We start from the raw sequence: 25,056 nt of genomic DNA, 5'->3' as shown, positions 1-25,056 counted from the left end.
TTATTTTGGCAGTGTGCAAATCCTGCTGGAAAATGAAGGAAGCATGAAGTGCTCTGAAAATGTCCTGGTAGATGGCTGCGTTGACTCTGGATTTAATAAAGCACAGTGGACCAAAGTCCTCTTTTCTGATGAGAGCAAATTTTGCATCTCATTTGGAAACCAAGGTCCCAGAGTCTGGAGGAAGAATGGAGAGGCACACAATCCAAGATGCTTGAAGTCCAGTGTGAAGTTTCCACAGTCTGTGTTGGTTTGGGGAGCCATGTCATCGGCTGGTGTTGGTCCACTGTGCTATCAACTCAACGCAGCCGTCTACCAGGACATTTTCAGAGCACTTCATGCTTCCTTCAGCAGACAAGCTTTATGGAGATGCTGACTTCATTTTCCAGCAGGATTTGCACCTGCCCACACTGCCAAAAGAACCAAAACCTGGTTCAATGACCATGGTATCACTGTGTAATTACTGTGTGATTTCATGTAATATTCTAATTTTTTAAAATCCTGTTTTCGTGGGTTTTATGAGCTGGAAGCCCAAATTATGTACTAATAAACAACTAAATACTTGAAATCGTTTAAGTTGTTGGCCCTGAATCTATAATCTATGGAAGTTTAACGTTTTGAATGGAATTATGGAAATAAATAAACTTTTCCATGATATTCTAATTTTTTGGAAAGGGTCTGTAGCTTTCTTCCTGCGCAGGAATAATCGACAAACAGACTTCAGCAAATGTCCTTTAAATGCTTTAATCACGGCCAGGAGATCTTCCCGAGCAGTTCTCAGGGAATTTCTCCCAAGAAGCAAGGCCGGAGGATCTCAGACAAATTCCATTGAGAATCCAACCAGTTAACACGAATTCAACAGTTTTTATAGAATAAGGAGGTATGGCAAAAATGTCATGCTGCATTACATAATTTCACCACAATTTGATTGGTTTTCATAGACAAACCCTTCTGTTATCAGGTAAAATAAACTTCGTTTTAATGATTACTTCATTGTTAATCACAAGGTTCAAATTTAGTCATCTGTCTAGTTTCAATTCCCATATTTGTTATTTTTACACTCACACAACCAAAGTCAAAGGGGTATGGCAACACAACATACAACATTCAAAGACACTGGACAGAACGTTTTAGTACATTGTGTTTCAAAGTGTTATCATGTTAGGCCTAAAAAAGGAAGTAAGGTTAGATGTTAGAGACATGGTTAATTTAATATACAGTTTACTATTTTATCTATTAAAAATACCCGGCCAGACTTCATGTGTCATACAACAATACGGAGTAGCCTACTATTTTGACTCTCCTGAGGCTGCAGAAAAATTCTACCACCAAAACTTTGCTGAGTAACTCTAAGGAGAAACCTGTCTGTCTCTCTGTCTCTCTCTTTTACTATGTCTGTGAGTAACTGTTAAATGCCTTATGCTTTAGAAGCTTAATGGGGTTTTCTTCTCTCTTTCTTTCTCTTCTTCTTTTTCCTCTTCAGTGAGTAATATGTGTGGGTGCATGCATGCATATGTGAGTATGTATGTGTATACTGTATATACTGTACATGAAATTTCATTTTTTTATTTTTATCTTTGATTTTATTTTGTGTTGGGGGGAGGGGAAGAGGGGCGGGGGAAGCTGAGTGCTTGACAGTCATAGATAGTCTAAATATTCACTAGACTCACCTCTTCCTTTGTCAGATTTACAGCCACTAGCTTCGCTATGTGTACTCGGTTTGCACATTTGCTGAACTGAACCCTGTCTATTTTTTATCAGGAGTGAATTGTCTTATTAGTGTTAAATTCTTTATGTTTGTTGGAGTCAACTCCACTACATAATCGGTTGTGATGAAGTTTTTCTGGCCACTCACCATGTCTAAGTGGATGAGTATCAGAAGGGATTTCTGGGGAAGGGGAAAATTCCCAACTTTAATTAAACAATCATTTAAATGTTTAGGACTATTGAGATGAAAGAATGTACAGGGAGACTCGTTTGGTAATGTCATCTCATTCAAATCAGATGATTTCCTATTAATTCAATATAATGTGTGGTAATACCAATAGGGCAGTGCAGAGTTATATCCAAAGGTTTCTCTTTGAAAGCAATGAAGTTTTCTGCACATCAGAAATGTACGCTAGCTACCCTGCATGTTAAAAAGTGACACCAAGGAGTCCTGACTAAATGTCCATATGTGACGAATTGGGAGTGAGAACATGTTGCACAATCAGACAGAAAATGTACAGTGTCTTAATAAGGGAATGTATCTAAAACATAAAGAGTAAACACACATTTACTATTTAATTTAAGACATTTCAGATGCTTTTAACAAAAACTACCCAAGAAATCCATTATCATGTTATTGCTTACAGTCCACTTATGGGACCCATCTCCAGTGCATATGATCATCTATGATCACATGACTTACCTTAACACTAACATGAGAGTCATAAAGGAATGCACACTGGGTTGAAAATGTAACTCAATACATTTAACATTTTTCGCATTATGTAGCATCAACAGTGTTATTTGCCAAGTGTGAAAATCTGTGAAATACAGCTGAATCACACAAAAAAAAACTACCTTACACACATAAGGTATTTGACTTTTTGGTGCTTGTGAAACATTTAGCCTACTCTTGCTGCAAGACATGAAATAATAACTCTTTATCGCACTGCTCTAATATTTAACCCATAGATTACTGGATTAAAAACATGTGGGACTATAACTAATTCTAAAGCCAAAAAATTACGCAGACTCTCTGGAATGTCATTTGAACCATATCTGTTATACATGAAATCAAAAAGGAAAGCAAAAGTGAAATTTATCAGCGATAATATGTGTGGCAGACACGTTTGCCAGAATTTCCTTCTGTTTTCTAAAGATGCTTTACATGCAGAGATTAGTTTAACATAGGACACTATTATAATAACGGCACAGCTAAACAATATAACAGCGACAATATATCCATAGACATTATTCACAAAAGATGATACACAAGACAGTTTTACAACTGACCAGTTATCACAATATAATTTATCAATGTGATTTTTACAAAATGGCCTCAAGTTTGATAACAGGGCTGCTATAACTGAGACACAGATGGGAACAATCCATGAAAACAGAATTAATTTCACACAGGTGAATTTAGTTAACTTGGAATGATAGTCTAAAGGTTTGCATATGGCTACATATCTATCATAAGACATCACTGTTAATATTGTAAACTCACACAGTAAAGAGCTGTAAATAACCAAGGATTGCAGAGCACACATGTGAGAGGAGATCACATATGAATCCAATATTAAATCAGACATAATTTTAGGGTAGAATCCCGAGGCTCCATAAACCCCATTTAAACACAGATGAGACAAGAATATGTACATTGGTTCATGTAGAGATTTCTCCTTTATAATTACTATAACAAGAGAAATATTAATTGACAAAATAAGCAGATAGATGGAAAGAAAACAAGTGAAGTATAAGTGCCTATATGATTTGGAGTCTCTGGGCACCATGAGAGTCAGTATCACAGCATAAGACATGTTATCCATCAAGTTATGGGTGGTCTCAAATCACAGTCACAGTCACAGTCAATGACTAACATAGTTCAAAAGAAGGCAAATAAACAGACCCATCCAGATATGAAGAGCTGGGTGTTCAAAACTGGAACAGACAAGGTGTTGCTTGGCTTTATATTAAGTGATTTGTCATTTGGGGAATCTGTAAAAGAAGTTCTAAAAAGTCTGGAGATTAATTATTCACTCCTCAAAAAAAAAAAAAAAAAAAAAATTGCAATCAATCTGAATTACTGAAATGAACAAATAAATGATTTTATTCTTTAAGTCTCTCTTTTTGCTATAAAGGTAAGCTGCAGTAATAAGTGGTGCCTAATGATATTTAGCATTCATGTCAGTACATTTTTCTAATTCTCTATGGATTTTCTAGCTTCAAAAACAACATGACAGCACACTGTAACAAATTCAGGGAGGACTACCAGGCCCTACTAAAATTCTAGTAATACTAGTATTATACTACAGTAAAAAACGTTGGATTATTTGTTTAATCCAACCGTTGGGTTACACATATTGGGTCAATATGTTGGGTTATTAAAAAAAAATGTTGGGTCATTTTAAACGATCGTGGGTAATTTCTAGTAATACCCCAGCTGTTGGGTTATACGGATTCCGCAGCGACGGTTCAAATTTTAACGGTCCATGGACAGTCAACACAAAGAAGCAGCTGCAGCCTGATTATGAAAGGTAACTTAAGTCATATTGTTTTTTAATGTAGGCCTATGTATAATATATTGTGTACTGAAACGTGAAATATAATCTAAAACTGAATTTTATATATATATATGTATATATATATATATATATATATATATATATATATATATATATATATATATATATATATATATATATATATATATCTATCAGAGTTTCCGCTAGAAAAAAATGGTGCCGGTCAAAGTGACCGGCAGAGGTTTCGTTTTCCGGACATTTCAATGATATGCCGGTCAAATATCGCCTCTGAATTAGTCAAGTTGAGGAAAACTGGAGGCAGGCTATGTAACTTAAAAAATGACATAATCAGGCCGAATGCAACATGTTTATTAGCCTAACTTGAAAAAAAAAAAAAAAAAAAAAAACATGAACGTCCGTTTGGCGTCAATCAACGCCAATTGTTAGGGTTTCAAATTCATAGTTTAACAAACCAATCCCCCTTCTCCACATAAAATATCTGAAGCCTATTGTTTTTACTCAAGCGAACTTCCCAGTGTCTCTCTACAACTTGCAGTTCGCATAAGCCGCGTAACCTTGTTCTCCGCAAGGCGACTTTACAGCTTCGTCTTGATCCGATTCTGCAGCGAGAACCCCCTCTCTGCAGGAACACTCGAGACCCATTTTCTACGTTTCTTCATTCGGATCTATTTGCGATCCATTCCATTCTAAACAAACAACGCAGTTTATATGCTTCGTCCTTGTTTCATTATTCATTAAGATAATAATTAGCCTAATAAATGCACGCATAATTATCAGGGAACTTGATAAATGTTGCAGATATGTTTTGCTATCCATGCACAAATGCCTTTCAACTTATGTGTGCAAAATTCAGAATAAAATGAATGTGCAGCAATTTGTACAAATAGAGAGTCTGTCTACTATACGTGTTGTAACCATTAAATAAGCTAATTTAGTTTAATATTTGTTAAAATATTATAATGTTATTTTTTATTTATGTTGATTATGAAAAGTGAACAGCACGAGTAAGATAGAATGCGCAATATCGAGAGACATGCGGGTCAGACATGATTTTGACCACTTAATTAAGTTTGGTTTTGTAGAAAGACTTTTTTGAAGTGAATTTCGTTTTGTATAAATTGTATCTTAATTTTAATTTTTTTTTTTTATCAACCAATTGCCTGTATTTAATATATAGCTAAGCAGCAAATATAGCAGACGATTGGCCTAATCATGGAGGCGCCCGCGTGGTCACTTGCATTGCTCGTGAACTGGAGCGCATCTCATCGTAATTGAACGAAACTCAGCGTAGGCCTCACAGACATGAAATATATCTTAAGAAAGCTTGAAACGTTTTTTAAACAATTTAAAACGAAAAGAAATAGGCTACTCTCTGATTATGTAATCAATGATGTGAATTTCTCTCTATAGGCGCGTTCATGGAGATGGCGATCGTCAACTTCATCTTTACAGCTGTTGTTGCTGTTAATAAACTAAAAATAATAGGCCTATAATTTTATTAAAAATATATTCAATGAAATTGTAATTGTATTAAAAAAAAAATCCTGTTCAAGTTTTTTTTTTCGCATTAAATTCAGGTAGGCTACTGAGTCGCTGTCCTCAGTGCCCAGAAAAGCGCTGAAACGGAGATGAAGGGCAACCCGTTTTTATTTATTTTTTGGCTTATTTTAACTGGCCCATCCAGTTTTCTGGAGGCCCACCTACAATCAAAATCCTGGCGCCGCTAGTGCTTCATCGTCTGATATCAAGAAATAACAGACCGCATTCCACATTGGAATTCAACCAAGCCATGTAATAATGTTTAATAACTTTCAGACGGTTGAGCCTGTTCCTTTATAACATAGCCAAATGTCGGTGTATTTTTGCTTTATACATTTTAGGCTTATTCTCAAATTCCGATTGTGTTAGGGGGGCGGGATTATTAGGCAATTTTAATCGGACAATTTGACCGGAGAGATTTATTTTTGTCGGACATTTCATTTTTTTTCCGGTCAATGTCCGGTAATTACCGGACAACGGAAACCCTGATATATATATATATATATATATATATATATATATATATATATATATATATATATATATAAAAGGATGTTTCCTTTAGTCAGTTTTAATGCTATCCAGGAAGTGAGATCGATTGGAAATTAATCCAAGCTATCTTAGCTTGCTAGCAGTATTGAAGTAATTGTAAACAACATTTATATAATTATTATATAAAACATATAGTTTAACGTTTAGAGGTGTACGTAGCCTATACTACAGTGATAAAGTAGTCCGAAATGGAAGCCCAAAGCCCTAAAATTATGAAGCCCTATAATTTTTTGTTTGTTTGTTTTCTCGTGATGACGACTTAATTTTCTCGAGATAACAAAAGTTGTTTTCTCGTGTTTACAAGGTTTTTTCTAAGCAGAAGATGGATGCATGTCTGTTATCGAAACTCATGTGCCTTTTTATTTTAAAGCAATTGTTGGTTATATGTTCAAATAATTGATATTTGTGAATATATATATATATATATATATATATATATATATATATATATATATATATATATATATATATATATATTAAGGCAAGGTGCATTTTTTCATTTTAAAGAAGACCGAAGCACAACACTTTGCAAACGTCTTGATTTGTTCAAATAAATGTCAAAATACAATAAATGTCAATTTTAGTAACAATACCTGCGTAAACAGCCCCACATTTAATAGGTTTGGAACACCCAATATTTAATATTTATCTTACTAAATGAAACCATATAATTTATAGCTCTCAAAATGTCATGTTAGGGGTGTGCGATATTGACAAATAAGTAGGCCTATATCTCAATATTTTCTGGGATTTTATCGATAACGATAATTAGACGATATTTTGCTGAGTGCTTTTATTGTGTTGGTACCTTTGCAGTTTTAGGACTGATGACTCTTCATATATTCTTCATATTCTATATGGTGGTCAGTTTGCAGCAGTGACAGAACACATCTTTTTCAATAAGATTAAATTGATTTGTACCTTTTATGGGCATTTTTTCCTTTAAAAATATATATATTTTTAACCTAATTAATTGCATGCTTTATTTGGGGGGGGGGGTCAAATTCTTACATTAAATCAAATTCTATTGGAATAATAAGACACAGATAGGGCTATTAACAATCAAATGAAATCAGTATCAACAAAATTGATCTTTGCAATGAGAAAACACAGAAGCTGCATCTGAAGTGGCATTTAAATGCATTTGCAGCTCAGAGGGACATGAATGCATTTAACATGCAGTTACAAATGCATAAACAATATTTTGATGTTTTAAACATAAAACGTTGAATATTGACATTAGAAATGATTTTATAAAATGAAAGGTACTTTAATTGTGAAATTAAAACAGCCAGTAGGTGGCAGCAACTCACTGTTAATAGCTGCGTTTTGTTGGGCCAAAAGCGGTGTTTGGTGTTTTTAGCCCCCAACGGCCCCTTCCAGGCAGTGAGGGGATGGGTAGGTTTAAGGTTGAGGTTAGGGTTAGCTGCCTGGAAGGAGCCATTGGGGGCTAAAAACACCATTGAGCGCCAAAAGCGGGCGTGCTAGTGCGTGCCAGGGGGTGCTTGTCATTTCTTATTTGCAGTGTTGTAATGTAACGGAGTACAAATACTTCGTTACTGTACTTAAGTAGAAATTTCACGTATCTGTACTTTACTTCGCTATTTAAATTTATTTCGACTTTCACTTTTACTCCACTACATTTTCTAGATAAAATGTATACTTTTACTCCGATACATTTCCACTAAGCATCTTCGTTACTCGTTACTACAAAATAAAATCAGAAGAAATTTGTGCGACTGCAATAAGGGAGGTTTGGCGAATCACTGCTCCTAGATTGCATTACGCACGCTCCGCACGGCGCGCGCTCTATTTCAGTGTAATGGTTGTTTGTTGACATGCCAAAGGAGAAGGAAGCACAAATGTAACCGCCATGGAAGCACGAGCCCCTACCGGAGGACCTTCCGTTATCGTAGACGACCACCGGCAGAGCTGCCAACTCTCACGCATTCACCGTGAGACACGCAATTGACACTTTTCACACGCTCTCACGCCACACATCTATTTTATCACGCACAGAAAAATCGCGAAGCAAAGAGGACACGGAGAACGACAGACTAGACAGAGCAGGTTAGTTATGATATAAAAAAAATCTCAGCTCTCAGATTCTGTCAATTTTATTACGAAATTCAAACAATAAATACCGTTTTGGCGCTTGTAAATGTGACGTGACAGATCCCTAGCGGCACGTGAACCGATCATCTCTACTAGCTAATAGTTAATAAACACGAATGAACAATGTTAAAAGAAACAGTACAACTTACTGAAATGTATATTCATCATACATAATATCGATCAATCAGTGTTTATCAACTGCGGAAAGGGTCAGTAAAACAGCTGGAGAACAATTATGTCACAACATTTACCTCAGGAAAGCCATTTGATGACCATAATATAGGCTATAGCACGTTAGTTGGCCAGAAAAAAAACAGCTATAAAGAGTATTTAGCTAAATATGTGTAACATACTATATTACATTTATTATATTTTTACTTATATCATTAAATAAAGTTGTTATTGTAATAAAAAACGCATTATATTTATTTGGAATTATTTTTAACCTTAAATAATACTACCAGCTGATAGGGCTCTCTGTATGTTTACAGCATTAGGTGAGTTTTTTTTTTCTTGAGAAAATTTCATGCCTATCTTGTGTACCTAATATTTATCTAAATTAGTCAATATTGCATATTGTGATGCAAGATTATTTTTTTTACATCCCAAGCCTCCTTGTCACTCCTCGATCCTCGACTCCTCGTGGTGCAATTAGAGAATTGAGATGTCCTTCAAGATGGCTGAGCTCGATCCACTTCCGGGTCATAGAATAGAGGACGGAGGAGCGAGGAGACGAGGAGGGATATTGAGAAGCACCCAGGGCCAGTCGCGTTTCCACTGTCACTTCCGGGGCTTCCTCGGGGCCAGTGGCCAGGGTTTTCTGGCCCGCCATATACCTTGCTCCAAAGTGGGCCAGCTCGGGCTAGAGGAGTGGTTACGAACAGAGGCGGAGTTTACCTGAGTTTGAGACGGCAGCACTGGATGATTCCATTTATCAGCTAACATGCATTAAAGACTTTTAAAATCATTCATGTTTGAATGCCTTCTGTTTGTGATCCGATGTGGATTCTGATCACTATAAGGTAGAAATATTTATACGCGATGCAAAAGACTATGCACGCTAATCGCTAACCATTACCATAGTAAACATGGTAAATATGAACGCTTGAAGAAATCTGACAAATCATAAAGGCTCTCAAAATCATGTTTTTAGTTTATCTGTCAGTAGCCTGCGTCTCGTCTCTTTATACCGGACTATCATAAAATAAAGTAACTTTTTTTTCGGGAGCTTCCTCTGTTTCTCTGACTGAAAACATAACTGCAGCCTACTGGGAGATAGTGCTGCTCATCAGGTTGTATTTTTGGTGGAATTATAGAAATTGTCATTCTTTTGTAAATGTGACATAAATATGTCCTGTAACTACCAAATAAAAAGAAACAGACGCGACCGAATAAGTAAGTCTGTCCCCTTTCTTTTTTGAAATAGACAATGGTAAGCCACTTTATTTCTGTGTGACTAATGTGCAATTTTGACACAAATTAATTCATTATGATCAATGTATCACATTTTGTAAACCTGTGGTAAAACATCGATTCTTGGGTTTTAAATATTCAAGTAGCTAAACAACAAAAATGCCAGCAAAAGGTCACTTTTATCATGTTTGTTTTGCGATCACGCTGTTTCCAGTGACTTCTTTTTGATTCGTTTTCTGATAAAACTTCCATTTGTTGGTGAAATGATGGGTTTGTGTGACGTTGTTCCAGAAGCGTGTTACGGGCGTGTTTTAGTGAAGCACTGTGCGCTTCTGGCACAACAGTGGAAACGCAGTGTGTTTTGGGCTCGGTGCTACAGTCCCGGGGCTTATAGCCCGGCACGGCCTGTTTAAAGCCCTGGGGTCTGTTTCACAAAGATAGACTTTGACTATGGCTTAGATATAGTAGATATTCAGACTTCAGATAGACATCTAAATCAGACCATTGCACAAAGCACTTAAGACTCTGACTATCTTAAAGGAATACTCCACCGTATTTTCATATTAAACTATGTTATTCCCTTAACTATATAAGCTAAGTGCTAAAAAAGTTTCGCGCAAGACAGAGCGATTTAGTGCACGCACTGAGACGAGAGAGGTATGTATCAACTCGTCTTAGTTAAGGGAATAACATAGTTTAATATGAAAATACGGTGGAGTATTCCTTTAAGTAGGACTACACTGCAATGCATTCTGGGTAAAATAATACACTTTTCAAAATAAAAAACATGGCGGATCGAGTAAGTGCATTCAACCGCTCAGTGCAGTTTACCCCAGCGGAAAAAATGTGTTTGTTGGAGGAGTATAGCAGTTACAAGGACATTTTACTTGGGAAATTTAGCGGAGAATGTAGTAACAAGAAGAAATGTTTAATTTGGAAAAAGATTGCTAGGACAGTTAACAGCGTTAATCCGATCGTTGAGCGGAGCGTTAAAGACGTAGGCCTACAGAAAAGATACAGAAACATGGTACAAGATACCCTGTATACCACACGTGACACAGAAGCTTAGCTGAGACCCACCGTGTCACCAACAACATTCAGAAAAGTTCCTGTTGCATAAAATCTCAAAGCAATGCAAACAGGCGGCACCATTTGGTGTCTGTCTGCAGCGCCCAGCAACGGCTCAGGACCTTGTTCAAAATCCTGCCATGCCACAGAGCGCCATACATTTTTGTCTCGTAATTGTCTCAAATCGTCGTTAATGTATATACTGACTTCACCCTGTCCTGCAATATACATTTAGTTTTACATTAATTTCCAGAAATCAGCTGCGTGGATAAAAATTGCTGATGTTATCGGATTTTCAGGTGATATTCTCAATTCATTCAGTTAACGGACGCTCTGAGGTAAAGTGTTCAGACTGCAGACTTTAGTTTGCAACGATTGTTTTTAATTGTACAGTACAATCATAACATAGTACAGACATTATCTTAATTCCATAATGTCCTTAAACATAACAATATTGCTGACCATAAACTGAGAAAATGCGCGTCCGGTGTGCGATACTTCGAGTTGTCCTAGACACGCTGCGGCGCTGCGCTGCGCTTCTCGTCCGGTGTGCGACCCCCCTTTAGACCTAAGTTAGACCTTTTGACCTCCTCTTGAGGGGTGGCTTATCCTCTATTGGTCCCCACCTATGCCCAGCTCTACTTTGCACAACTCACAACTCACAAAAAAGTCCTGTGGCGATAGGGGAGGGGCGGAAGTGACAGGTGGAGGTAACCACTGGGAGTCATAGCTTCAAACCTGCACGCAGGCGGCCTGTGGACATGTGGTCGCTCATCTTTTGACCTAGGACAACAAAGATGTTCGGCAGCCTCCCGGGCGACTGAGCAGTCCTTTTTAGGATCTGCACTGCTCACTTTCGTATGAAGGAGGGGACTAGAAAAGGTGTCCCAAACATTGCTTGTCCTAACGAAACTGGCCAGCATACCGCAGCTGGCAGTTTTACCCCCTTTAGCGGTCGAAATACAACAAAAAGAAAATTAATTCTCGGAGAATGGAATGTCCGAACCCTCATGGATAGAGAGAGCACCATGAGACCAGAGAGGAGAACAGCCCTTGTTGCACGAGAACTGGCACGCTACCGCATTGAAATCGCTGCCTTAACTGAAACTCGACTTGCAGGAGAAGGATCAGTTGCAGAACTCAAAGGTGGCTATACTTTCTTCTGGAGAGGCAAAGAAGCAGACGAAGACTGAATATACGGAACTGGCTTTGCAATCAGAACTTATCTCTTGCGCCAAATCCCGGACCTTCCGGTTTGCATCAGTGAGCGAATGATCAAACTTTGTTTTCCTCTCAATCACAACCGTAACATCACTATCATTTGTGCCTATGCACCTACCCTGACAAGTTGTGATGACACCAAGGACAGCTTTTACAGCCTTCTGGACAGTCATGTGAAAGCCACTCCCATAAATGACAAGTTACTCCTGCTGGGAGACTTCAACGCCAGAATTGGCAATGATCACATGATCTGGAAGGGAGTACTTGGTCAGCATGGCATAGGTAAAATGAACTCCAATGGATTAAGGCTACTGAGTATGTGTGCAGAGAACAACCTCACAGTCACCAACACTCTCTTTAGGCAAGCGGATAAATACAAAACAACATGGATGCACCCAAGAGCCAAACAATGGCATATGATAGACTATGCTATCTGTCGTATGAGAGAAATCCGTGATGTAAAAATCACAAAGGCTATGCGTGGAGCAGAATGTTGGACGGATCACCATTTGGTCAGGACCATCCTGTCACTCCACATTGTACCCACACACCACAATAAGCCGAAAGCCATTAGACAAACCTTTGATGTTGCAAAGTTAAGGCAAACAAGGCAACGCAAAGAGTTTGCTGACCATCTGGAGGAGCAATTTAGCTCCCTTGGCCCTTTGACGGGAAGCGCAACTGAAAAGTGGAACCAGTTCAAAATATTAGTGTCAGAATCAGCAGATTAAATTCTTGGAAAACTGAAACGTACCCACCAGGACTGGTTTGATGAGAGCGATGAGATCATTGGCAACCTCCTGGAAGAGAAGAGGAAAGCCTACATTGAGTGGCAAAATGACATCTCATCCACCTCTAAGGGTGATCGTTTCCGGCATCTCCACAGACAAGCACAGACTAGGCTGCGCAACATGCAAAACGAATGGTGGGAGAGAAAGGCTGAAGAGGTCCAGAGATATGCTGATACTAACAACTCTAAGATGTTTTTTAATAATAATAATAATAATAATAATAATAATAATAATAATAAGTTTAATTTATATAGCGCCTTTCCCAAGCTCAAGGACGCTTCACAATGACAATAAGACAGTAAATTACAAGCACTTTACAAATAAACGGACAAACGGACAAAGGACAGTTGCCCAGTCCAAGTAATGAGCGATTGCAGTTGCAAATCGCATTACATTTGCAATACAAACATAAAAACAGAGGCAACAAACATTAATTACAGACAGCATGGTGGGCAGTTGGAGTAAAGATGCAGTAGATTATTGGTACCAAGTTAACATTATGACTGTGTTATGTTGAATTAACATTTTCATGGCTGATAATACTGATTAAACAAATGTGTTTTGAGTTTATGCTTAAATTCATACAACGTGGTTGTTGTCCTGAGAGCCAACGGAAGAGAGTTCCATAGCTTAGGGGCTATAACAGAGACCTGCCACCCATAGACGACAGACGAAAACTCGGCTCACAGAGGAGTTCACAGCCAGAAGATCGGAGAGTTCGAGGGGGAATATAAGGAGACAGTAAGTCAGAGAGATAGGCTGGAGCAAGACCATTGAGTGACTTGAAGTTAAGCAGAAGAATTTTGTAAGTGATTCGGGATGACACGGGTAGCCAGTGTAGTTTAAACAGAATTGGAGCGATGTGGGCAGTTTTTTTAGTGTAAGTTAGTAGTCTTGCGGCAGAGTTTTGAATATATTGCAAACGTGAGATAGAGTGTGCTGGTAGTCCAGAAAAAAGAACATTACATTAATCGAGACGAGATGTGATGAATGCGTGTACTAGTGCTTCAGCATCTTTTGGACTGACAAAGGGACGGAGTTTGGCAATACGACGCAGGTGGAAAAAGGACGCTTTAGAAAGTTGACTAATGTAAGCGTTAAACGTCAGTGCAGGGTCAAGAATAATACCCAAATTTTTGACAGTGGCAGATGGAATTTCTGATGTAGCTTCGAGGTCAAGTTTGGGAATGTTACTTAATTTTTTTGTTAGAGATGGAGGGCCAGTGATTAATATTTCAGTTTTAGTCAGATTCAGACTGAGAAAATTGGAGTTTAGCCAAGCCTTTAGTTCATTAATACATGATGATAGTGATGTGGTCTGGTGAATAGAATCCGGTCGGCAAGCAGTATATATTTGGATATCGTCGGCGTAGCAGTGATATTGAAAACCGTGGCGGCGAATAATTTGTCCGAGAGGCAAAATGTTAATAATAAATAGTAATGGGCCGAGAACTGATCCCTGTGGAACACCTTGTTTGAGAGTGACAGTGGGAGATTTGTAACTGTGCATAGTGATGTAGTATTTCCTATCTGTCAGATAGGAGGCAAACCAGGATAACGCAGCTCCTAAGATACCAATCTCTGAGAGGCGCATGAGTAGGACTTTATGGCAGACAGTATCGAAAGCTGAGCTAAGGTCGAGTAGTAGAAGTAATGAGAGGTTCCCTGAGTCACCAAAGAGTAAGAGGTCATTGATAACCCTTGCTAATGCAGTTTCAGTACTGTGGTTTTGGCGAAAACCAGACTGAAATAAATCAAAACTGTTGTTGAGAGATAGATATGAATGCAATTGAGTGGCGACAACCTTTTCCATGATTTTTGAGACATACGGTAGGTTGGAGATTGGGCGATAGTTAGCGTAGTCAGTTGGGTCCAGATTTGTTTTTTTAAGAATAGGAGTAACTGCGGCCGTCTTTAGTGAGACTGGAACAGAGGCAGAGAGAAGAGACATGTTTACAAGATGTGAGATAGGTGCAGAAATGACAGAGGTACAGTGTTTCAGAAGGGTTGTAGGTGCAGGATCCAACCGGCAAGAAGAAGAATTGGCTTTCTGTATAATTTCACTAATCAAGATGGGGTTGGTCAACACAAAGTTATTAAGTGTTTGTATCTGAGCTTGCTCACAACTAGAAGTGGTCGGTTCATCACTAAAAGTCCCACGTAAAGCATCCAGCTTTCCCTGAAAGTGTTGCAGAAAAGAACAGCACAAGTCGTCAGATTCTTGTAGACAGGCGTTGTGCGCGGGTGCCTGAACAAGCTTATTTACAATGCTAAATAGTGTTTTAGGCCTATTGTTTGCGTTATTGATGATTTTAGCGATATAGGAAGAGTGAGCTGTATTTAGGGCGGTTTTGTAAAGCTTAATATGGTCCGAAAATGCTTGAAAGTGTACAGTTAGATTGGTTTTCCGATAGAGACGTTCCAGCTGTCGGCCTCTTGCTTTCATAGCACGTAGTTCAGCATTAAACCACGGCGAAGAGTGGGACAAGGGAACAGACCTAGTCCTAATTGGAGCATGCTCATCTAAAATGTCAGCAATGGCAGAATGGTACAAATCAAATATTTTGGATGGACAGGTGAAATCAAAAACATCAGAAATAGCAGAAGTAGTAATAGATGCAGCAAACACACTAGCATTAATAGCATTGATCTTACGATAAGAGATGTTAATAGTGTCAGTACATTTAGTTGGACAAGTTAATGTAAAATCAAATGTGATAAGCTTGTGATCAGAGATAGGAGTAGCCACACCATTGATGGTGATGTCATTCAAGCCAGATGTACAAACTAAGTCAAGTGTGTGGCCGTGAGTATGAGTTGGGAAGTTAACATTCTGATAGAGTTCAAAACAGTCCAGAACAGTCATTAATTGAGTCCTATTTGAACAGGGGGTATCAACGTGAATGTTAAAGTCACCGAGCAAGATGACCTTGGATGATGAATCACAGGCTAGCGTTAGTAGTTCACTTAGTTCAGAGAAAAAATCGTTTTGCTGTTTGGGTGGTCTATAAATCAGGATGATTGTTAGCGGAGTGTTCGAAGAAATTTTCAAAACCATGTATTCAAAAGTCGTAGTAGTGTGGAAGTCCAGTTGAGCAAGCGATATGGAGTTGCGATAGATGACCGCAAGGCCACCCCCTTTAGCAGATAAACGCGGCTTAGACAGGTGCTGATATCCGTATGGTGTTAGCAGATTAAGATGCATGAAGTCATTCAGTGTTTGCCAGGTCTCAGTAAGGAATATCATATCCAGGTTTTTGTCAGTAATAAGTTCATTTAGATAGAGGCCTTTGTCCGAGATAGAGCGACAGTTCAGCAGAGCAAGGTGGTTTTGCAGAATATCTGAGTTATCAGCTAAATTGACACTGAAATCTGACTTTTTTATGCAGACAAGCGATCGCGCTGGACGACAGTCGCTTAGTAGGCGTTTCGGTTTGACCAGAGTTCTGTTATTTGACCAGATGCACGGGATCACAGTTGGTGTTGATTGCTGATAGTTAATAATCCTTCGGACTGAACAGTGCACGTAGCGCGGACGCCGGGTGATCCCGAGCGAGCGGCAGTGCTCGTACGTTTCAGAGTCGAGGCGTGGGTGCCGATTAAGCGCCCTGAGTTCGCGTGACAGGTATCCAAAATCCATGTTGGAAGGTAACCCAGTAAAAATAAGGGAGACCAGAGACAGCACGAGTGCTAAAGCCTTTGGTGTGTTTGTAATCGCCATGAGAAAATCAGCTATCAGCAAAGTCACGTTAGCCAGGACGACAGCCATCACAACATCTATAAAAGCTTACAGAGAGGAAAGCTACCCAACCTGACAGCAAGCTAATCGAACTACTGGTAAGAAGAGAGTTAACTCACCTCACAGTCAGTCCAACTACAGATGGAGGAGAGAAGGGTGAGAGGGCTCGTAGCAGGCTGACAGCAGAGAGTTCCCAACGGTAACACAACAACAAAAGTACGCTCAGCCAAGTAGAAAAAATAAATAAAAGTAAGTCCAGTTTGTAGAAGGTTGCAGAAAGGGAAACACCAACTGTCCAAGAAGCAGGCACAGCAAACGTAATAGACGACGAAGCGTGGAGTGGCAGCCAGATGCGCACAGCGTTCCCACACAGCGTTCAAAGAAACACCGGAAGTTTTTAGTGCCATCAAACAAGTATATGGACCAGCTAAACCTTGTACCTCGCATCTCCTGTCAGCAGATGGCCTTACATTGCTGAGAGACAAGAACAGCATAAACTTAAGATGGAGAGAACTCTTTAGCAACCTGCTAAATAGACCCTCCACTGTTGATCCTGATGCCTTGAACCAGATCCCCCAAATAACTATAGTCCAAGCTCTTGATCTCCCACCAACAATGGATGAGGTCATAAAGGCCATCAAGAAAACCAGCCCAGGTAAAGCCTCTGGAATGGATGGAATCCCGGCAGAGATATTTAAAGGGACACTTCACCCATTTGCATTAAGCTTTGCATTGTTAGAAACTCAGTCATACTATTGAATGGTTGTGCAATACTCTCTCATTTTCCCCTGAGACGGGAGAAATCCGTTATTTACCTCTTACACTTCCTCCTACAATGACGCAAAAATCGTCATTTTGCGTCATTGTAGGAGGAAGTGTAAGAGGGGGGGATTTCTGTTGAGACTACAACACTCGTTCCTCATCTTTCCCAGGGGGCGGGACCCGCTCACGCTACAGACCTATTACAGATCAGTGGGTGAGACTTTACTCTCTGAAACTGAAAGCAATATCCTCCATTTTGTTTGAAGCTAAGCTAACAGGCGCTGTGGAGACAGATGTACAGTTATGACAATAGCGGAGGAGAGTACTCAATATGATATAGAAGAAGAGGATTTCGGAAGTCTGATGCTTGAATCAGGTGTTTGTGGCTACCTTTACAAGCCACATTATAGCGAAGAGCAGCCGAGGCAGAAGACCTGCCTGCCGCGGACGAGGAGCCCGGACTGGCTCGAGTTAGGGCGGACTGGTGGCGCCGGTGATCTCACTATGCAGCTACGAACCGCTACGAACACAGAGATAGAGTCCGTCTGCGGCAAAGAATTTCAACAATGACAATTTCTCCTGGACGAAATCTCTGAATCAGACGAGGACACGGACGTTTGTGTTGTGAACTATCCTAGTTTCGCACCGCATATGTTCTGACTGAACATCCAGGTACCATGCAATAATTCACCTTTTCGAAAGAAATACAAACGAGGAGTAATGCACTAATGAGTTCACCAACTAACTAGACATTTTGTGTGAACGTGAAATGAATTTCAAGCTCTGGTGGTAGCTAGCCTTGTAGACGGAAGAGTGATTTCTCTTATAGGCAGATATGCGCTTTCTGGATTAGTGGGAGTGGCTTGCGGAGCTGTGCAATGTGGTGCATTGTGGGAGTTGTTGTCTTTCTCTACAATGGCTTGCTCTAACTGTTGCTCTGTCTTCGTCAACAACAAGCGCTTTTGCACCACCTGCTGGTGAGATTGACTAACAGCAGATAGAGAGTATCTCGGTAATCTACTGCTTTTCCTGCAGTTCCTTTGAATTTACTGTCGAATTTGAACCACTGAATTTGTGGAAGCGAATTTGCAAAGCGAAATAAAATGGACCGAAAATTGCCTGTTGAATATTATAGGTTGTATTTTTAAACAGTTTGAATATTTTGGAAGTGAAATTTGAAAGCTGAATATGGATTATTGAATTTTTAAAAATGAAAATGTGTTTGAAATGTTTTTAATTGAAATATTCACAGCTTAAATATTCAACCATGTTGAATTTCAGGCCATAAAAATGCAAGCCCTAAAAATACAATGCATTAAAATGCAAGCAGGGTTAATGCAATGCCTATTTTTTTTTCAAGTAGTGCAATTCAACAGGCTTTTTGTTTCAAAAACATTTGACATTATTTTACTTCCATAATTGCCAATGGCTTAAAACAAGGCTGTGACCTGGCTACTGTCCTCTTTAACCTCTTCTTTACATGTGTGCTGAACCATGCAGTCAGAGACCTTGAACATGGGGTATTTTTGAGGTACAGGTTGGACGGATAGCTCTTCAATCTTCAACGCCTGAACGCCAGGACAAAAACAGTGGAGAGGAAAATACTTGAAGCACTCTTTGCTGACGACTGTGCTCTCATGGCGCACACAGAGCCTGATCTCCAGTTTGTCAACAAGTTTGCGGAAGCCTCTCGTCTCTTTGGTCTGACCATCAGCTTGGGCAAGACAGAGGTCTTGTTACAACGAGCCCCCGTATCCAATGCCCTTCCTCCCTCTATCACCATCGATGGGACAGAACTGAAGACAGTCGAAGACTTCAAGTATCTGGGTAGTGTTATCTCCTGTGATGGAACAATAGACAAGGAGATCAGTGCTCGTATATGAAAAGCAAGTCAAGCCCTTGGCCGCCTGAAAATACGTGTATTGAACCAGCACAACATCAGACTAACCACAAAAGTAAAATTGTACAAGGCAATTGTTCTCACCGGTCTCCTGTATGGATGTGAAACATGGACCTTGTACAGAAGACATCTGAAACAGCTGGAACAGTTCCACATACGCAGCCTGAGGTCACTTCTTTGTATCTGCTGGCAAGACCACAAAACGAACCTCGAGGTCCTGGACAGAGCCGAGACAACCAGCATCGAAGGCATGATTTTAAAATTTCAGCTTCGATGGATAGGGCATGTCATCCGCATGGATGACAGCAGATTGCCAAAACAGCTCTTATATGGTGAGCTTTGCTTAGGCAAACGTAAGCAAGGCAGACCACGCAAAAGGTTCAAAGACTGTGTAAAGTCCAACATGACACTTGCTGGGATTGCCCCAAAAGAGCTAGAGCACCGTGCACAAGACAGAACTGGCTGGGGTAAACTCTCAAGGCAGGCACAATGCACCTTTGAGGCGAGACGCCGCGCACACATCACTGCGGCCCGGGCAAGGAGGAAGATTGTTGCATCTGCACCTGCCGAACTAGGACAGTTCCCATGCCCCTACTGTGAACGGCAGTGCCGTTCAAGGATTGGACTCTACAGCCATTTACGAGTCCACAATAGATGAGCTGTGCAAAGTATCGTCATCATCGTTATCGATGGACTACCAAGAGCCTGGGGGTAAGGTGTCTAATTTTTTTGGTCTAAATTAAGTCATTCTTTATTTTTGTGAAACAGTCTAACTTGCATTAGCCTAGTCTATGAGCAAATTTTAGACTTGTCTGACTTGTCTGGCCTCTGGCTCGCACTGGCCTGACAGTGGAAACGCGGATAATGAATGAGTCTTTGGGCCCTATTTTAACAATCTAAGCGTTTGGTCTAAAGCACAGGGCGCAAGTGCAGTTTTGCTAGTTTAACGAAGGGAAAAATGGTCGGCACTCCTGTTGCATGGTCTAAAGGGTTGTCTCTATTCTGTTCTCTTAATGAGTAATAGGTGTGTTTTGGGCATAACGTGCAATAAACCAATCAGAGTCCCATCTCCCATTCCCTTTAAATGCCAGTTGCGTTTGCGCCCTGGCGGATTCGCTAAATGATAGAATTTGATAGAGGAAAGACCGAACGGTCTCCAGAGCACAAACGGATCTGCTCAAGCAGACCATCTACGGGACAAGCCGGATTCCACCATATCTTTATGTTCACAATAATAATCTTTTCCATTGTAATCCTTTTATTTTTAATATTTGCCATGTTTGTGTGCTGCTTCATCCTGTGTGTTTAATAAGCAGAGTGTACTTGCAGGGTTAGGTGGGGTGGGGTGAAAGGTGGTGACAATTCTACGAACAAAATCCAGCAGTTATACTATAGAGGCCCCTGTTGTATGAATAATTCTAATATTTATATTAGTTGTATGCCTGAGATTTAAATGAAAACCACAAAAACATGCAACTGGGTTAAATATTTTTTCCAAATATCTGCTTCTCTTACCTCCCTACAAATGGTTTAGTCCGATCTAAAGTATTTATTAATTATTCAGTCAGTGACAAACATCAGATGGACCCAATAAAATTGCAAGTCCCACCCCAGCTCGTGAACAGAACCAATCAGAGTTGAGGCGGCAGCAGCTGCCTGAAGTTAACCTGAAGTTAACGATGAATTTAGTGGAAGAGTAAGAGACTGATTGACTGAAAACTGTCGGGAAAAAGAAAACATAAATCAGGGTACCAGAAACACCACGAAAAGAAGGAGAGGGAGGCCTGGAGAGTTGTTGTATCCTAGTCGATCAAGACGTTCTTAAAGACAGGTTGTATTGTTATTTCGCTGGGAATAAGAAAACTACCGTCTACAGCCTGACGGGTAGGCCTACTGTCACTTACAGTAAGTTTTCATTATTGGTGCGCACCACCGCAATCGACCGAATAACGTGGTCAAAATTACACTTTTTACACTATTGTTTTAAATAGAGTTAAAAAATTGACACGAGTCACGACACACTGCATTATGCACCTGACCTGCCGGCTGATGATGTATTTATTACATCAAGAAAATACGAATACAACACACTGCACTTGGATAAATACATTTATTAGCTTTAGGCTATTTAATAATACCAGTTCCATATTATCTTTATCAAAAAATGAGACAATAAATGATTTTATTTTTTACATTTGAGTGCATTCTTGTCAATTTCTAAATGTTTACTTTTTGATTTATGAATTATAACAGACAGATGGGGGGGGGGCATTATTTTACTGTTACTTTTTTATTTATTTAATTATTATTTAACAGTTTCTTGCTTTTCGTTAGTTTTTATTAGTTGTAATTTTTATATAAACATTTAACTTTAAAAAAAAAGGTTTTACAACATCACCATCTTCTGTTATGTGGGCCTCCATGCTCATCTATTGTACAGTATATGATATTGGTGGAGGGTGGTGGGGGCCCACATCAATATTTTTTCGAATCCTCTAGCTACGGCCCTGTGTACGTGCGTTGTGGACCCTCTTTAAATAACAAAAAATATATTTTTTGCGCACAGATGGGCGCAAATACATTTGCTATTTAAACAACAAGGACGTGAAAATGATTACTGTGTCAGGCTGAAACTAGCAAAAAACACTTGCGTCGATCGCGCCTGGCGCTGTATTGCGTCGGGTGTATGATAGGGCCCATTGAATCATATGTTCAAACGATTCGTTCATTCAGTAACGAAACACCGTCATGTGTTGCTCAGAGGCGTAAAACATTCCCCTGTTTTTTTTTACTATTTTCATTGGCGAAATGGAAACAGGCAATTTCGACCAGGAGTCGGACAATAATGCCCACAGAGCCAGAGATTATTTGCTGTATGGAGATAAAACAGGTATCGTTTAGTTTAATAACGGTTATAACTAATATGTCATCTCCTTTTATCCACTATTAAAGGGTCATTTCACCCATTTGAACATTGTTTTTTATTTAAAGTGGGTCATATATGTAGTCGAAATGTAAAATAATTTTTGAATTTGGTGCCTTCGTGACCGAGAAAAGACAAAAAATAACTTCAGAACGCATTTGTATGAAAGACAACAACTCCCACAATGCACCACATTGCACAGCTCCGCAAGCCACTCCCACTAATCCAGAAAGCGCATATCTGCCTATAAGAGAAATCACTCTTCCGTCTACAAGGCTAGCTACTACCAGAGCTTGAAATTCATTTCACATTCACACAAAATGTCTAGTTAGTTGGCGAACTCATATAGTGCATTACTCCTCGTTTGTATTTCTTTCGAAAAGGTGAATTATTGCATGGTACCTGGATGTTCAGTCAGAACATATGCGGTGCGAAACTAGGATAGTTCTCAACACAAACGTCCGTGTCCTCGTCTGATTCAGAGATTTCGTCCAGGAGAAATTGTCATCGTTGAAATTCTTTGCCGCAGACGGACTCTATCTCTGTGTTCGTAGCGGTTCGTAGCTGCATAGTGAGATCACCGGCGCCACCAGTCCGCCCTAACTCGAGCCAGTCCGGGCTCCTCGTCCGCGGCAGGCAGGTCTTCTGCCTCGGCTGCTCTTCGCTATAATGCGGCTTGTAAAGGTAGCCACAAACACCTGATTCAAGCATCAGACTTCCGAAATCCTCTTCTTCTATATCATATTGAGCACTCTCCTCCGCTATTGTCATAACTTTACATCTGTCTCCACAGCGCCTGTTAGCTTAGCTTCAAACAAGATGGAGGATATTGCTTTCAGTTTCAGAGAGTAAAGTCCCACCCACTGATCTGTAATAGGTCTGTAGCGTGAGCGCGCCCCACCCTGGGAAAGATGAGAAACTAGTGTCTGTAGTCTTAACAGAAATCCCCCCCTCTTACACTTCCTCCTACAATGACGCAAAATGACGATTTTTGCGTCATTGTAGGAGGAAGTGTAAGAGGTAAATAACAGATTTCTCCCGTCTCAGGGGAAAATGAGAGAGTGTTGCACGACCATTCAATAGTATGACTGGGTTTCTAACAATGCAAAGCTTAATGCAAATGGGTGAAGTGTCCCTTTAATACACGGGTTTCTTGTATAGAGAGCCTAAGTCCCGCCCCTCCGCTTCCGGCTCATGGGACCTTAGTTCGGAAAAAATATGCATGGAAGTCAATGGCGAGAGATAACTTATCTTTTTATTCCGTCTGAACTGTGCCCTGAACTACACATATGATGTTTGTCAATTTAAAAGGTAATTATGAAAGTCAAGAAAGTCGCAGTTTGTCATAAAACAGAAGAGTAACGTTTAGTTTTATGTGAAAATCGCTCAATGAACTACATCTCTCGTCTCGCACTATGTACGTCACAAGATCCGTTGCTCGTATGTGTGTATTCTGGTTCAAAACACTCAGGCATGACGGCGTAACGTTACGATTATAATGTAAGACTATAGAAAAAATGACAGACGTTAGCTTCAGTAAAGTTAGCTTCATTCATTGAGAGAAAAGGTATGACGTCGCATGTGCGCCTTCTGGGTTTGTAGTCTTTGTAATTACGTATTTTCACAGTCTTATACCTCAGCAGTTTTACATCAAGCTGCGACTTTCTTGACTTTAAAATGTATCTTTTAAATTGACAAACATCATATGTGTAAATCAGGGCACAATTCAAACGAGATCAAAATATTTGTAAATACCCCATTAGCAAAAAATCCAAGATGGCAGCATGTCCGCGTTTGTGTGCAGCATGTCTCAGTTTGTCTTAATTTTATGTCAAAGATAATTTTATTTGTTTTATGTTTATCGACTTTTACCTATGGAGTTCGCCGTCTTATGTTAAGACAAGCCGGGGATTGTTTATTGATCGTGTGTGGTCTTTTACCTCCACCAACGGAAGTGAAGAGCTGATCTGCCGATCGTGCTGCGATTTCTTTACTAACGGAGGGAAGACGCCGACCCACTGGATTAATGTATTAGGCTCTATTTCGCTAAGGAAAGTGCTTATTTCATTAACGCTTGTGGCCTTGTCCACAAACTAGCGTTTTTGAGAAATCGGTCGCTGTTTGTTGATCTGGCACTGATCCTTTTCTGTTTGTTTTGTTTTTGATTTTCTCTCGGTGCGGGACGCGGTTTGATGTTGCGTGGATCCCTCTTTCTGCTTCGTGGTGTCGGGCAGCGCTCTGTGAAAAGAGTTGGAGTACCATAAGTCTACACGTCAGCAAAGAAACCTTCATATTTTATTTTGGTTGTCGGCTCAGCTGGACTTTGAAAGGACTATGCGGTTTGTTTTTTATAATCGCGCAGCTCTGGTGGCATTTCTGGTTGTGATACTCTACCAGGGAAACATCGGCTACAGCCAGGTATGACTCAGACTTTGTTACATAACGATACATTCTCAATTTTAAAATGGACAAATTTGACGGGGATTGGTATATGTACAAACTTCAACGTTCTCTCGGACTGCCGTTTGAAGTCACTACTTTCAAACTTTGTGTACGAGGATTCCATAGTTTTTGCTCAAACAATGAAGGAGCCCAGCATCAAATGTTCCATTTGTTTGAATCTTTCTGTTGGAAATGTAAGTGAAACAGTAAGGCGTCGGAGTTTTATAATTCTTATGTTACTGATATCAGGAAATGTATTACCAAATCCTGGTCCTTTTAATGACACTTCCCTAACGTTCAAAGTTCCTGCAGATTTTAAATCTAGATCAGGACTAGGTTTT

The 25,056-nt window shown here is 39.8% G+C and overlaps 1 protein-coding gene across 1 annotated transcript; it reads right to left on the bottom strand.

Moving 5' to 3' along the window:
- Window positions 1-2,645: 2,645 nt before the first annotated feature.
- On the bottom strand, window positions 2,646-3,533 carry LOC308705746 (olfactory receptor 52E2-like; the record flags this gene model as incomplete). Its single annotated transcript, XM_081390916.1, has 1 exon — window positions 2,646-3,533. One exon carries the CDS (start codon window positions 3,531-3,533, stop codon window positions 2,646-2,648), a length of 888 nt encoding a protein of 295 aa, XP_081247042.1.
- Window positions 3,534-25,056: the final 21,523 nt, after the last annotated feature.

The sequence above is a fragment of the Scardinius erythrophthalmus genome, assembly GCF_964197995.2.
Source record: "Scardinius erythrophthalmus genome assembly, chromosome: 17".
NCBI classification, from domain to species: domain Eukaryota; kingdom Metazoa; phylum Chordata; class Actinopteri; order Cypriniformes; family Leuciscidae; genus Scardinius; species Scardinius erythrophthalmus.
This window is presented reverse-complemented; position numbering and strand designations above follow the sequence as displayed.